Source organism: Panulirus ornatus, chromosome 49 (genome assembly GCF_036320965.1).
Source record: "Panulirus ornatus isolate Po-2019 chromosome 49, ASM3632096v1, whole genome shotgun sequence".
Lineage (NCBI taxonomy): Eukaryota > Metazoa > Arthropoda > Malacostraca > Decapoda > Palinuridae > Panulirus > Panulirus ornatus.
In genome coordinates, this window is record NC_092272.1 from 1333686 (window position 1) to 1349562 (window position 15877).

The 15877-nt window shown below is 40.3% G+C and overlaps 1 protein-coding gene across 5 annotated transcripts in view; it reads left to right on the forward strand.

Annotated features, from left to right (window-relative positions):
• mop (tyrosine-protein phosphatase non-receptor type protein myopic) overlaps positions 1-15877 on the forward strand; it is a 170436-nt gene that overhangs the window by 116969 nt on the left and 37590 nt on the right. For 4 of the 5 annotated variants that reach the window (XM_071690779.1, XM_071690778.1, XM_071690777.1 and 1 more), the window contains one exon: positions 9500-9580. The exons of the other annotated variant lie outside the window; for it this stretch is intronic. In XM_071690779.1, coding sequence (XP_071546880.1) covers positions 9500-9580 — 81 coding nt within the window. The remainder of the gene's footprint in view (positions 1-9499; positions 9581-15877) is intronic. 5 annotated transcript variants of the gene reach the window in all.

The following is a 15877-nucleotide window of genomic DNA, read 5'->3' on the forward strand; positions in this document are numbered from 1 at the left end:
AACTTGAATTCCAGATTGAATTACTTTATTTCTTTTTTACTCATTACATTGTCATGAGTAACTGGATTTTCAGAGTTATTGAATGTGCTCTTTATTGGTTTATTTGTCAAAACTTACCTAAAGACTGGGATGGTTTTATTTTATGTCTTATGAATATTGTGTTGATTATCATGCTAAATTTTGAGGGAAAGTACAGAACTATGATGGAGAACAAATAGATGTGAATATAAAGTTCATATGTTTAATCAGAACTTTATGGAAAAGAATTTTGATTTTAGGAGTTTGCGAAAATCAAACCCCTCACACAGTGGTCCATGGATAAGCATAGATACCATATTTAGTAGTATTTAAGACCTGATGACAATAACCGCTGAAATACTGGAAATGGTTGAGTTCTAGAGCTATTTGTTGTCTTAAAGGAGTACAAGAAATAAGAATGTTAGATTTTTTTTTCCCAGAAGAATCTCAGTAGTTCTATTATCAGGCCTAGAAAAACTTACATGTGTTCTCATGGCTCAGAGATACTTGGAGATCATAGCACGGTCATTTGATAAAAGTTCTTTTCCCAGTTGTCATGAATTCCTGTTCTGTTGCATGATCATTTGACCTTTACCAGTAGACAGGAAGTACTTATCATGTTGCTATTGTGTTACCTAATATTTAGATAAAGTTCCAATTCACCATTTTGAATTGCTTTCTTCAGTATATGCTATTGGTTTTGGACAACTTACCTTGATCATACTGGTAATAGTTTTTAAGATGATGTTATGCTAGATAAGTGATCTTCATGTTCCTGATATGAAAATTTTCATGAATTAGAAAGAAGCCAGTTATTTAGAAGTATTTTGTGTTTGTTGATAATAGATAAATCCTGGCAGTTGCATATTGTTGTCAGTTTTCTTTCTGCTGTCTGAAAATTCAGTAGCCTTGGAACTGGATTAACAAATTGCTGAACTTGCTTTAAGAAAATTGGTTTTACAACAGTGTTATTGTTAGGAGTGTTAGGGGGTGTGCTGCCACTGTTTGTCACTCTCAGGAGTATGAATAGAGGAAACTAAAGACATGGTTTCCATTCCCCTTACTTTTTATTTCTTTCTCTCTGCAGTGTGCCAGGCAGAAAGATCTTGAAATGGGTTGGGGTCAACATATGGTATACCTTGATATCAATATGAGACTTTGTTTACATTGGTTGTCAGTTGCATATTAAAGCTTATGGTTTTGATGGCAGTTAAGTCGAAACCTAATCACATTGAATATAACTTATGTAAGGCAGGGATTCCCAAGCTTTTTTCGGTGTGACCCATTCCAGTGTTCTCAGTAGTACAGAGCAACCTTAAGCGGATAATATGTTATTATCATTCTTATTATTATTATCATTATACTTGATCACTGTTTCCCATGTCAGCAAGGTAATGTTAGGAAACAGATGAAGAATGACCCATCCACTCATATGCACATATGCACAAATGCCCATACACATATACATATCGACATACACATACACAGACCTATACATATGTACACATGTACACATTCATACTTGCTTACCTTCAATCCATTCCTGGCATGACCCCACCTCGCAGGAAACAGCATCGCTACCCCCTGTTTTAGTGAGGTAGCTCCAGGAAACACACACACACAAAAAAAAAAAAACACATTCGTTCACAGTCTCTAGCTGTCATGTGTAATGCACTGAAACCACAGCTCCCTATCCACATGTGGGCCCCACCGACCTTTCCATGGTTTACACAAGGCATTTTACATACCCTGGTTCAGTCCATTGACAGCATGTAGACCCTGGTATGCCACATTGTTCCAATTCACTCTGTTCCTTGCACGCCTCTCACCCTCCTGTATGTTCAGGCCCAGATAGCTCCAGATCTTTTACACTCCATCCTTCCACCTCCAATTTAGTCTTCTGCTTCTCCTTGTTCCCTTCCCCTCTGACACATATATCCTCTTTGTCAACTATTCCTCTCTCATTCTTTCCATATGTCCAAACCATTTCAACACACCTTCTTCTGCTCTCTCAACCACACTCTTTTTATTACCACACCTCTCATACCCTTTCATCACTTACTCGATCAAACCATCTCAGACCACATATTATTCTCAAATATTTCATTTCCAGCATATGCACACTCCTCCATACAATCTTGTAAGCATATAACGTAAATGGAACTTCCCTTTCTTCAAACATACCTGTTTTTGCTCTCTGAGATGACGTTCTCTAGTGATAGAGGAGTTAAAAGAAAGTGTGCGAACTTAAACATGGTACAGAAATAGGTTACATTTGATTTAATGGACTTTCAGCATTAATGGACACCATTAAATCATGGGAGACTTGTGTGAGGAAGCACCAGGAAAGATTGAATGCAGAATGGAAAAAGGTGAGAGTAAATGATGTAAGGGGAGTGGGGGAGGAATGAGATGTATTTAGGGAAGCAGTGATGGCTTACGCAAAAGATGCTTGTGGCATGAGAAAGGTGGGAGGTGGGCAGATTGAAAAGGGTAGTGAGTGGTGGGATGAAGAAGTAAGATTGTTAGAGAAAGAGAAGAGAGAGGCATTTGGATGATTTTTGCAAGGAAATAGTGCAAATGAATAGGAGATGTATAAAAGAATGAGGCAGGAGGTCAAGAGAAATGTGCAAGAGGTGAAAAAGAGGGCAAATGAGAGTAGGGGTGAGAGAGTATCGTTAGATTTTAGGGAGAATAGAAAGCTGTTTTGGAAGGGGGTAGATAAAGTACATAAAACAAAAGAACAAATGGGAACATTGATGAAGGGAGCTATTGGGGAGGTAATAACAAGTAGTGGTGAAGTGAGGAGATGGAGTGAATATTTTGAAGGTTTGTTGAATGTGTTTGATGATAGAGTGGCAGATATTGGGTGTTTTGGTCGAGATGGTGTGTGAAGTGAGAGGGTTAGGGAGAATGGTTTGGTAAATAGAGAACAGGTAGTGAAAGCTTTGCAGAATTTGAAAGCCGGCAAGGCAGTGGGTTTGGATGGTATTGCAGTGGAATTTATTAAAAAAGGGTGACTGTGTTGTTGATTGGTTGGTGAGGATATTCAATGTATGTATGTTCATGGTGAGGTGCGTGAGGATTGGCAGAATGCATGCATAGTGCCATTGTACAAAGGCAAAGGGGATAAAGGTGAGTGTTTAAATTACAGAGGTATAAGTTTGTGCATGAACAGAGCATCAGATTCGGGAGGAGCAGTGTGGTTTCAGAAGTGGTAGAGGATGTGTGGATCAAGTGTTTGCTTTAAAGAATGTATGTGAGAAATACTTAGAAAAACAGATAGATTTGTATGTAGCATTTATGGATCTGGAGAAGGCATATGATAGAATTGATAGGGATGCTCTGTGGAAGGTAATAAGAGTATATGGTGTGGGAGGTAAGTTGCTAGAAACAGTGAAAAGTTTTCATTGAAGATGAAAGGCATGTGTGTGAGTAGGAAGAGAGGAAAGTAATTCATTCCCAGTGAATATTGGTTTGTGGCAGGGTGCATGATGTCTCCATGGTTGTTCGTTTATGGATGGGGTTGTTAGGGAGGTGAATGCAAGAGTTTTGGATAGAGGTACAAGTATGCAGTCTGTTGTGGATGAGAGAGCTTGGGAAGTGAGTCAGTTGTTGTTTGCTGATGATATAGTGCTGGTGGCTAATTCGGGTAAGAAACTGCAGAGGCTGGTGACTTGAGTTTGGTAAAGTGTGTGAAAGAAGAAAGCTGAGAGTGAATATGAATAAGAGCAAGCTTATTAGGCTCAGTAGGATTGAGGGACAAGTAAATTGGGAAGTAAGTTTGAATGGAGAAAAACTGTAGGAAGTGAAGTGTTTTAGATATCTGGGAGTAGATTTAGCAGCAAATGGAACCATGGAAATGGAAGTGAGTCACAGGGTGGGGGAAGGGGTGAAGGTTCTGGGAACGTTGAAGAATGCGTGGAAGGCGAGGACGTTATCTTGGAGAGCAAAACTGGGTATGTTTGAAGGAATAGTGGTTCCAACAGTGTTATATGGTTGTGAGGCTTGGCCTGTAGATAGGGCTGTGCAGAGGAGGGTGGATGTGCTGGAAATGAGATGTTTGAGGGCAATATGTGGTGTGAGGTGGTTTAATCGAGTAAGTAATGAAAGGGTAAGAGAGATGTGTGGTAATAAAGAGTGTGGTTGAGAGAGCAGAAGAGGGTGTATTGAAATGGTTTGGTCACATGGAGAGAATGAGTGAGGAAAGATTGACAAATGGATATATGTGTCAGAGGTGGAGGGAATGACGAGAAGTGAGAGACCAAATTGGAGGTGGAAAGATGGAGTGAAAAAGATTTTAAGCGATCAGGGCCTGAACATAAGGGAGAGTGAAAGGCGTGCAAGGAATAGAGTGAATTGGAACTATGTGGTATACCGGGGTCGACATGCTGTCGATGGATTGAACCAGGGCATGTGGAGTGTCTAGGGTAAACCATGGAAAGTTTTGTGGGGCCTGGATGTGGAAAGGGAGCTGTGGTTTCAGTGCATTATACATGACAGCTAGAGACTGAGTATGAACGAATGTGGCCTTTGTTGTCTTTTCCTAGCGCTACCTCGCACGCGTTGGGGGGGGGACCATTTCGTGTGTGGCAGGGTGGCGGCGAGAATGAATGAAGGCAGCATGTATGAATATTTACATGTGTATATATGTGTATGTATATGTTGGAATGTATGGGTATGTATATGTGCGTGTGTGGGCGTTTATGTATATACATGTGTATGTGGGTGGGTTGGGCCATTCTTTCGTCTGTTTCCTTGCGCTACATCGCTAACGCGGGAGACGGCAACAAAATAAATATTAAAATGAATATGATTATGCAAGAGAGTTAAAGGTGTGTGTGGGATAAGATGAATTGGAATGATGTCATTTAAAGGGGTTGATGTGTTGTCAGTGGACTGAACCAAGACAAACGAAGCTGTGAAACATTTGGCTCCTTAACAATGACTGTAACACTTCATAAGACACTTGCAACCCCAACGATCCCATGAGCTCTCTGTGACTTTCTATGCTGAGACTTCCAACCCCATATGGGGGTCAGGAGCCCAGGTTAGGGAATCACTGAAATATGGTTTTGTCAAATTTTGTAGAGTGACAATAGATATGAAGGCTGATGGCGGAATTTGATTTAGGGACTTCCCAGTATTAGTGGATATAGGTGAACAGTGAACAGGGTTTTCAGATGGTTTTTTAAGTGCAATAATGTCCAATTATCTGACTGTGTTGGGACTTACAGTATATGGGATAACTTCAGAGTTCCATTGCCATATTTTTTTGATAATATTGTGTTGAAAAATGTAGTTGATAAGTAGAGCTGGAAAAGTCAATTCTTTATTAAGTAACTGACATGGCATGGCCTAAAACATGTCCCACTTGTGACTGTCTTTTATGAATGAAAAAATAGAGTATGAGGAAAAGATTGCATAAAAGATAAATTTGAGCTCTTCAGTTGTTTATAAACCTGACTCTTAAAGGTGGAAACATTATAGGAAAAGGGAGTGGAAGAGATTTCCATGGCTTCATTGTTTGAGAAAATAAGTATTGTAACAGATAGTCTATGTGGGGCTGGTCTCCACCCAGAAACAATGGGAAGGAGCAGCCAGTCATGTTCTGTGAGTCTGGGGCTTTTTGGCTTGGACACATGTGAACAGCTTATAAGACAGTTTTTAAAGTGGAACCTGTAGATCAAAGAAAGTTTTTAAAGAACAAAGAAATGGCAGCAGTATTATGACAGAAAAGGAAGTTTGCATAGAGGAGACAGCAGGTGGGTTGATGCAGTGAAAAGCTTTTGATTCTCTGTTGGTTAAGAAAGGAGTAGAAGAAGAGCCATTCCTTTCTGGAGCTAAGACCCTTGAAGATACAGAATATCTGGGAAGCAGATTTTTTTATGTTCTGTATATGAGGTGTCCAGATAGACAAGAGGATATGGGTATGCCCAACGTATTACATTAATGCAGGGTTGAATTTTGTTGATTTGAAAGTTAATGATGCCTTTTGACAAAATGGTATGAGCAGTAGATAAAAGTAGCAGGTAGGAATATTTGGGCAGGAGCTTTAGGTAGAAACATTAGGTAAGAGCCTCTGCAAAGACTGTGCTAGGGTTGCCCTCTGCCAGTGGCCTGTTGAGGGTGAGGCACTAAAGGGTACATTGTGGCACTGGAGTTAACTTGTTATGGAGACTTTATTGCCATGGCCACCCCCTTGAGGGAGTTCTAGTTGGGAACAGGCATCAAAGATATAGACAGATAGTTAGATAATGGGAAATGAATGAAATACAGAAAGATATATGGATGGGAAATGCATATATATGCAGTTGTATTTAACCAAGTTACTGTTTCTTCATTTCAAGAAGCTGCAATGGATTATATGTTTACTTTATGTACTTACATAAAAACAAATGCTGAAGTTCATCTTAAGGTCTTGCAACATAGATGTAAATAAAGTGAAGCCTTCTCTGAATTGTTCATGTCAGTGTCAAAACTCATGGCATGGTCTAATTGTAAGCTTATCTTTATCAATGCATTTTATAATGTAGATTTTGACTTACTGCTCAGTGCCACTCACTTTTGCTTCTTTGCTTTGGTTTCCAATGACTAGAGATGTGTTTGCATTGTTAATGGTTGATGTCATGAAGGGATGGTGTATTTTGTTAATGAAATAAGCCTCCAAGACTACATGGTAAACTGCATGCTGAAAAAGCTGTGCTTGTATTGGCCAAATTGCAAAAGACTGTGTAAGTTCTATTTTTGCATCCAAAAGGGAAGACTGATATTTGAGAGGTTTGGTTGAATCCTGATAGATACTTGGCATGGTTGGATACCTGCACTTGGAAGTCAGATGAACAGATTTTTTCTGTTCTGCTTTTCTTTATATGTGGCTGTCAACTCTGTGTAGAACTAAACACATATAGATTTCTTATATCATGTGAGTTGGCATCATATCATAAGCGAAACATCAAAAATCTTTATTTTTAGAATCCTTAAATTCCCAAAATCTTTGGCCCAGATACCTGCCAGCATAGAGGATGAGTTTTCAATAAATAGTTTCAGTAAATATTTTGAAGTTTTATATGATTACATTTTTTTTTTTTTTTTTTTTTTATACCTCGTCGCTGTCTCCCGCGTTTGCGAGGTAGCGCAAGGAAACAGACGAAAGAAATGGCCCAACCCCCCCCATACACATGTACATACACACGTCCACACACGCAAATATACATACCTACACAGCTTTCCATGGTTTACCCCGGACGCTTCACATGCCTTGATTCAATCCACTGACAGCACGTCAACCCCTGTATACCAAATCGCTCCAATTCACTTTATTCCTTGCCCTCCTTTCACCCTCCTGCATGTTCAGGCCCCGATCACACAAAATCCTTTTCACTCCATCTTTCCACCTCCAATTTGGTCTCCCTCTTCTCGTTCCCTCCACCTCCGACACATATATCCTCTTGGTCAATCTTTCCTCACTCATTCTCTCCATGTTCCCAAACCATTTCAAAACACCCTCTTCTGCTCTCTCAACCACGCTCTTTTTATTTCCACACATCTCTCTTACCCTTACGTTACTTACTCGATCAAACCACCTCACACCACACATTGTCCTCAAACATCTCATTTCCAGCACATCCATCCTCCTGCGAACAACTCTATCCATAGCCCACGCCTCGCAACCATACAACATTGTTGGAACCACTATTCCTTCAAACATACCCATTTTTGCTTTCCGGGATAATGTTCTCGACTTCCACACATTTTTCAAGGCTCCCAAAATTTTCGCCCCCTCCCCCACCCTATGATCCACTTCCGCTTCCATGGTTCCATCCGCTGACAGATCCACTCCCAGATATCTAAAACACTTCACTTCCTCCAGTTTTTCTCCATTCAAACTCACCCCCCAATTGACTTGACCCTCAACCCTACTGTACCTAATAACCTTGCTCTTATTCACATTTACTCTTAACTTTCTTCTTCCACACACTTTACCAAACTCCGTCACCAGCTTCTGCAGTTTCTCACATGAATCCGCCACCAGCGCTGTATCATCAGCGAACAACAACTGACTCACTTCCCAAGCTCTCTCATCCCCAACAGACTTCATACTTGCCCCTCTTTCCAAGACTCTTGCATTTACCTCCCTAACAACCCCATCCATAAACAAATTAAACAACCATGGAGACATCACACACCCCTGCCGCAAACCTACATTCACTGAGAACCAATCACTTTCCTCTCTTCCTACACGTACACATGCCTTACATCCTCGATAAAAACCTTTCACTGCTTCTAACAACTTTCCTCCCACACCATATATTCTTAATACCTTCCACAGAGCATCTCTATCAACTCTATCATATGCCTTCTCCAGATCCATAAATGCTACATACAAATCCATTTGCTTTTCTAAGTATTTCTCACATACATTCTTCAAAGCAAACACCTGATCCACACATCCTCTACCACTTCTGAAACCACACTGCTCTTCCCCAATCTGATGCTCTGTACATGCCTTCACCCTCTCAATCAATACCCTCCCATATAATTTACCAGGAATACTCAACAAACTTATACCTCTGTAATTTGAGCACTCACTCTTATCCCCTTTGCCTTTGTACAATGGCACTATGCACGCATTCCGCCAATCCTCAGGCACCTCACCATGAGTCATACACACATAAAATAACCTTACCAACCAGTCAACAACACAGTCACCCCCTTTTTTAATAAATTCCACTGCAATACCATCCAAACCTGCTGCCTTGCCGGCTTTCATCTTCCGCAAAGCTTTTACTACCTCTTCTCTGTTTACATATTTGCATGTATTACAAACATATAACATTATACATGCATTAGGTACACAAAACATTCTGTCAAGATTACAATATGTTCAGGGAAAATCTGTGGCCCGTGTATATCTAAGATACATAATTCCAAAGTCTGAAAATTTTTTTGATCCAGAGATTACAGATTTTCTCTATTTTGCCCATATATTGATGATACTTTGCACTTGAAACATAGGCAGTGTAGGTCTAATCCTGTAGCCAAGGGGCGTTGATTGGTGTTAGTGCACGGTATTGTGTATTATGTCAGTGACTCTTCAATTAGTTTCTGGTCTAACTAATCCTTCTTTAATGGGAGATGGCATAAAACTTGTTAGTTTGAACTAAGATTATAGATACTTGCTAAGATTGTATGTAATCTCTGAACTTTTAAAGAGAAAGTTAAGATGGAAATGCCTGAAAAATTGTTTAAATATGTAAATTGTAACTGAATTTTTTTGTGATAAGGTATATTTTAGTGTAGCTTTGATTCATCACTTAAATGATTGTGTATATAGTAATGCTAGATATTGTTAATGACAACTAATTTCTGACACTTCACCTAATATCTCTTAATTTGTTAATATCCCTGATTTTGTCTCTCAGTCAGTCAGCATTTGTGTGTAGATGTATATGACTGAGTGATTTACCTGTCCTTACAGAACACTGCTGTATTAAATACGGCCACAAACGCCTCTGGCACAGTATCCTCCAGTATCCTTGATCTCACCGTCTTGGCCAAGGTACTAATCCAACTTCCTGTTAAAATTTGATTTAAACCCTCTGTTTGATAATGAGTTCTTTCTTAGGAAAGGTATTTACTAAGTTTCATTTTTTCTATAACATAGCTGCATGTTTAACATCTTAGTACAGTACATGACAATCTATGTAAATCTTACAGGAGGGATGTGAAGATGTCTTTCTTTAGCAGCAGAATAGTGGACATTTGGAGCCAGGTAAAGATATGAAATAAATGTGGATATCATTGGAGAAATAAAAGAGGATTTATTGTAGATATAAGAGGTGAAGTGATAGGGCCCCCATGCATGTAAATTTTACATAAATGCATAATTCAGAAATAGCACATACACAGAAAGGGAGCACTTGATGGGAGAAGTTCAGCAGCCTGACCCAGATTTTACTGTGAAAGTAGAGAGAAATTGATCACATTGGCCTATAAGTATTGGGGAGTGGTTGTACTTAGGACAAGTGATTGAGAAAAGTGCCTGGAAATGTTTCAATGTGTGAAGAAGTCACTTGTGTGAAATGTCAGACTGATCATTTGATGAAAATTTTTGCTCAGAGTTTGAAGTTATATTTTGCTTGTCTCAAAATAATTACCTTTATTGTAACCAAAATGAAGATCAAAACTTAGATTGTTGGTGAGAGGCAGTAAAGACAAAGAAAGAAAATAAATGAGAAAAGAAGAAAAATGAGGACAAAGAGTGGTATCCATCTGCTTGAACTAGAAATAGGCCTCTTTTCTCCCAGGAATTTTATTACCAGTATTTTTTTTGACCAAACTGCACACAAACCCTCACAACACATTCTTGATGGCTTCAGCCATCCACAACCCCTTCCCTTATAGTATTAGTAACTATTCTTATCAGTAAAGCATTCAGTGTTATCTTCTGACATATACTCATGCTAAAGATTTGACGCCATCCTCCATAACTTAGAAGTGATCAAAAGTGTTTAGCCAACTTCATAGCTGGCCACCAAGCCAGGCCTCAGCTCCAAAACTCTCAGGCTCTGCAGTGTAGTTCCTCAGGGAGCAGTTCTCTCTCCAGCTCTCTCTGGTCTCGTCGTACATGATCAATCACTTCTTGGAGACCACAGGATGAAAGTGTTCCCGTATACAATGCAGTCTCATCACAGCACCCAGACACTACCCAAACAGCAGTGTAATTCCACAATTAGAACACTGTCTCACTAAAAACAGGATGTTTGCAGTTTGCTTCACCACAAAAATCCAACATCACCACATACCTCTTATAGAATCTCCCTGAATGGTTATCCACTCCCACTTAGCAAAACTTGGATATGCTGGGTATGTTATTCAACAAACATTATTTGCTCCTAACATTACAGCAACACAAAGGCCATTATTATTCATTTTATTATACTTTGTCACTGCCTCCCACATTAGCGAGGTAGCGCAAGGAAACAGACGAAAGATTGGCTCAACCCACCCACATACACATGTATATACATACACGTCCACACACGCACATACACATATCTATACATCTCAACGTATACATATATATATATACACACACACACAGACATATACATATATACACATGTACATAATTCATACTGTCTGCCCTTATTCATTCCTGTACCACCCCGCCACACATGAAATGACAACCCCCTCCCCCCCCGCATGTGCACAAGGTAGCGCTAGGAAAAGACAACAAAGGCCACATTCGCTCACAATAAGTCTCTAGCTGTCATATATAATGCACCGTAACCACAGCTCCCTTTCCACATCCAGGCCCCACAAAACTTTCCATAGTTTACCCCAGATGCTTCACATGCCCTGGTTCAATCCATTGACAGTACATCGAACCCGGTATACCACATCGTTCCAATTCACTCTATTCCTTGCATGCCTTTCACCCTCCTGCATGTTCAGGTCCTGATCACTCAAAATCTTTTTCACTCCATCTTTCCACCTCCAATTTGGTCTCCCATTTCTCCTTGTTCACTCCACCTCTATGACACATATATCCTCTTGGTCAATCTTTCCTCACTCATTCTCTCCTTGTGACCAAACCATTTCGAAGCACCATCTTCTGCTCTCTCAACCACTCTTTTTATTACCACACATCTCTCTTACCATTTCATTACTTACTCGATCAAACCACCTCACACAACATGTCCTCAAACATCTCATTTCCAGCACATCCACCCTCCTCCACACAACTCTGTCTATAGCCCATGCCTCACAACCATATAACATTGTTGGAACCACTATTCCTTCAAACATACCCATTTTTGCTTTCCAAGATAAAGTTCTCGACTTCCACACATGTTTAACGCTCCACAACTTTTGCCCCTTCCCCCACCCTGTGATTCACTTCTGCTCCCATGGTTCCATCCACTGCCAAATCCACTCCCAGGTATCTAAAACACTTCACTTCCTCCAGTTTTTCTCCATTCAAACTTGCCTCCCAATTGACTTGTCCCTCAACCCTACTGTACCTAATAACCTTGCTCTTCACATTTACTTTCAGCTTTCTTCTTTCACACACTTTACCAAACTCAGTCACCAGCTTCTGCAGTTTCTCACCCGAATCAGCTACCAGCGCTGTATCATCAGCGAACAACAACTGACTCACTTCCCAAGCTCTCTCATCCACAAGAGACTGCATACTTGCCCCTCTTTCCAAAACTCTTGCATTTTTTGCATTCACCTCCCTAACAACCCCATCCATAAACAAATTAAACAACCATGGAGGCATCACGCACCCCTGCCACAAACCAACATTCACTGAGAACCAATCGCTTTCCTCTCTTCCTACACGTACACATGCCTTACATCCTCGATAAAAACTTTTCACTGCTTCTAACAACTTGCCTCCCCCACCATATATTTTTAATACCTTCAACAGAGCATCTCTATCAACTCTATCATATCCCTTCTCCAGATCCATAGATGCTACATACAAATCCATTTGCTTTTCTAAGTATTCTCACATACATTCTTCAAAGCAAACACCTGATCCACACATCCTCTACCACTTCTGAAACCACACTGCTCTTCCCCAATCTGATGCTTTGTACATGCCTCCACCCTCTCAATCAATACCCTCCCATATAATTTCCCAGGAATACTCAATGAACTTATACCTCTGTAATTTGAGCACTCACTTTTATCCCCTTTGCCTTTGTAAAATGGCACTATCCAAGCATTCCACCAATCCTTAGGCACCTCAGCATGAGTCATACATACATTAAATAACCTTACCAACCAGTCAACAATGCAGTCACCCCCTTTTTTAATAAATTCCACTGCAACACCTTCCAAACCTGCTGCCTTGCCGGCTTTCATCTTCCACGAAGCTTTTACTACCTCTTTTCTGTTTGCCAAATCATTTTCCCTAACCCTCTCACTTTGCACACCACCTCGACCAAAACACCCTATATCTGCCCCTCTATCATCAAACATATTCAACAAACCTTCAAAATACTCACTCCATCTCCTTCTCACATCACGACTACTTATTATCACCTCCCCATTAGCCCCCTTCACCGATGTTCCCATTTGTTCCCTTGTCTTACGCACTTTATTTACCTCCTTCCAAAACATCTTTTTATTCTCCCTAAAGCTTAATTATACTATCTCACCCCAACTCTCATTTGCCCTCTTTTTCACCTCTTGCACCTTTCTCTTGACCTCCTGCCTCTTTCTTTTATACTAAAACATCTCCCACTCATTTGCATTATTTCCCTGCAAAAATCGTCCAAATGCCTCTCTCTTCTCTTTCACCAACAATCTTACTTCTTCATCCCACCACTCACTACCCTTTCTAATCTGCCCACCTCCCACGCTTCTCATGCCACAAGCATTTTTTGCGCAAGCCATCACTGCTTCCCTAAATACATCCCATTCCTCCCCCACTCCCCTTATGTCCTTTGTTCTCACCTTTTTCCATTCTGTACTCACAGTCTCCTGGTACTTCCTCACATAAATCTCCTTCCCAAGCTCATTTACTCTCACCACTCTCTTCACCCCAACATTCTCTTTTCTTTTCTGAAAACCTCTACAAATCTTCACTTTCGCCTCCACAAGATACTGATCAGACATCCCTCCAGTTGCATCTCTCTACACATAAACATCCAAAAGTCTCTCTTTCGCACGCCTATCAATTAACACGTAATCCAATAACGCTCTCTGGCCATCTCTCCTGCTTATATATGTATACTTATGTACATCTCTCTTTTTAAACCAGGTATTTCCAATCACCAGTCCTTTTTCAGCACATAAATCTACAAGCTCCTCACTATTTCCATGTATAACACTGAACACCCCATGTACACCAATTATTCCCTCAACTGCCACATTACTCACCTTTGCATTCAAATCACCCATCACTATAACCCAGTCTCGAGCATCAAAACTACTAACACACTCAGCTGCTCCCAAAACATTTGCCTCTCATGATCTTTCTTCTCATGCCCAGGTGTATATGCACCAATAATCACTCATCTCTCTCCATCCACTTTCAGTTTTACCCATATCAATCTAGAGTTTACTTTCGTACACTCTATCACATACTCCCACCACTCCTGTTCCAGGAGTAGTGCTACTTCTTCCCTTGCTCTTGTCCTCTCACTAACCCCTGACTTTACTCCCAAGACATTCCCAACCACTCTTCCTCTTTACACTTGAGCTTTGTTTCACTCAGAGCCAAAACATCCAGGTTCCATTCCTCAAACATACTACCTATCTCTCCTTTTTTCCCATCTTGGTTACATCCACACACATTTAGACATCCAAATCTGGGCCTTCGAGGAGGATGAGCACTCCCCGCGTGACTCCTTCTGTTGCCCCTTTTAGAAAGTTAAATACAAGGAGGGAAGGGTTTCTAGCCCCCCGCTCCCGTCCCCTTTAGTCGCCTTCTACGACACTTGAGGAATGCATGGGAAGTATTTTTTCTCCCCTATCCCCTGGTCATAAGCAAATTAATATCCTCAGAACACTTACAGTTACCATATTTGGACAAGAAAAATAATCCCTTTGTATTCTCCATAGAAAATTTGTCCAATTCACCTTAGGTTATACCTCACCTGCCTTGTCACCCACCCTGTCAAAAGCTTATATAACAAAAGTGCATACCACACAGAGCAGAGCAGTCAGAAAGATCATTGCTGCTTAGTAAACACAAACATTCAGCTCTTGCACAATAAAACAAAAATACTTTTCGTTCAATCTCACTCCATTAATCTCGGTGCTTAATTTTGTGCAGCGGTATTAGACTTCTCCCACCCAATTGATTTCATAACTAGCAACCAACCCCTAACTTGAAATATAAAGTTTACCCCTGCCACACTTCAGTGATATGTACACACACATTCCATCTTCCCCCCCAAAAAAAATCATGACATTGACAAAATGAATACACAGTATTATGACCTGACAATTACTTAGCAACAGCTCTTTCAGTCCAGACTTAAATGTCATTGAATATCACCTATTTCTGAAATTGCAGGCTATTTCACTGTATCACAAGACTTCCTGTTGTACCAAGGTGCAACCTCTTTACTGAAGATATTGAACACCTACTCCTCAGTTGTCCTTTGCTCACCCCACAAAGACATTATACACTTTGTGACCTGTGGTCCTGCTCAGTGGGCATAGCTGGTTTTCTGAGTGATGTGGAAGCCCCATAAACATAGATCCTGGGTTAGGAAGCTAGAGGTAGAGGTGTTAAACCATGAGGACAACAAGAGATTTGTATGCAAGTGAAGACCTTTGAGATGGTTTTGAAATTTGTTGTTTTATTTGCTCTTAAATTTAAAGGGTAAATAATGGCTGGGAATGATAGAGTTGTGATTGGCAATAGTAGAGAAAAGGGTGCCTTGGAAATAATTAAAAGACCTTAGAAATTTGAACAGGTCATCCTAGATGTACTTAAATGAGCTCTTTTGAAAAGAAATTTTGTTGGATTTAAGTTTAAGGAAAAATAAGAGAGGGAAGGAAATGATTGAAAAGCTAGGTGACAGTGGGGAAAATTCCACAGGGGTTAAGAAAGTTTTGATAATCTTTCAGAAATGTATTGGATACATCATTTGAGAGAAGAAATAAGGGAACGTAGCAAATTAATGGAGGCCTTTGATGAGAAGTTTTAGATATATCAAGAAAGTTCTGAGACCAGTAGAAATAGAAATGCTCCAAGAAAAGGGGCAAGAGAGATCCTTTTGAGTGACCTGGAAAGAAGCCAGACAAGAGAGAATACTGGATATGGGGGACAGAGACTAGGGGAAATAACTTGAGGTGATGGATGGAGACCAAGAGAGAGAAACTAAGG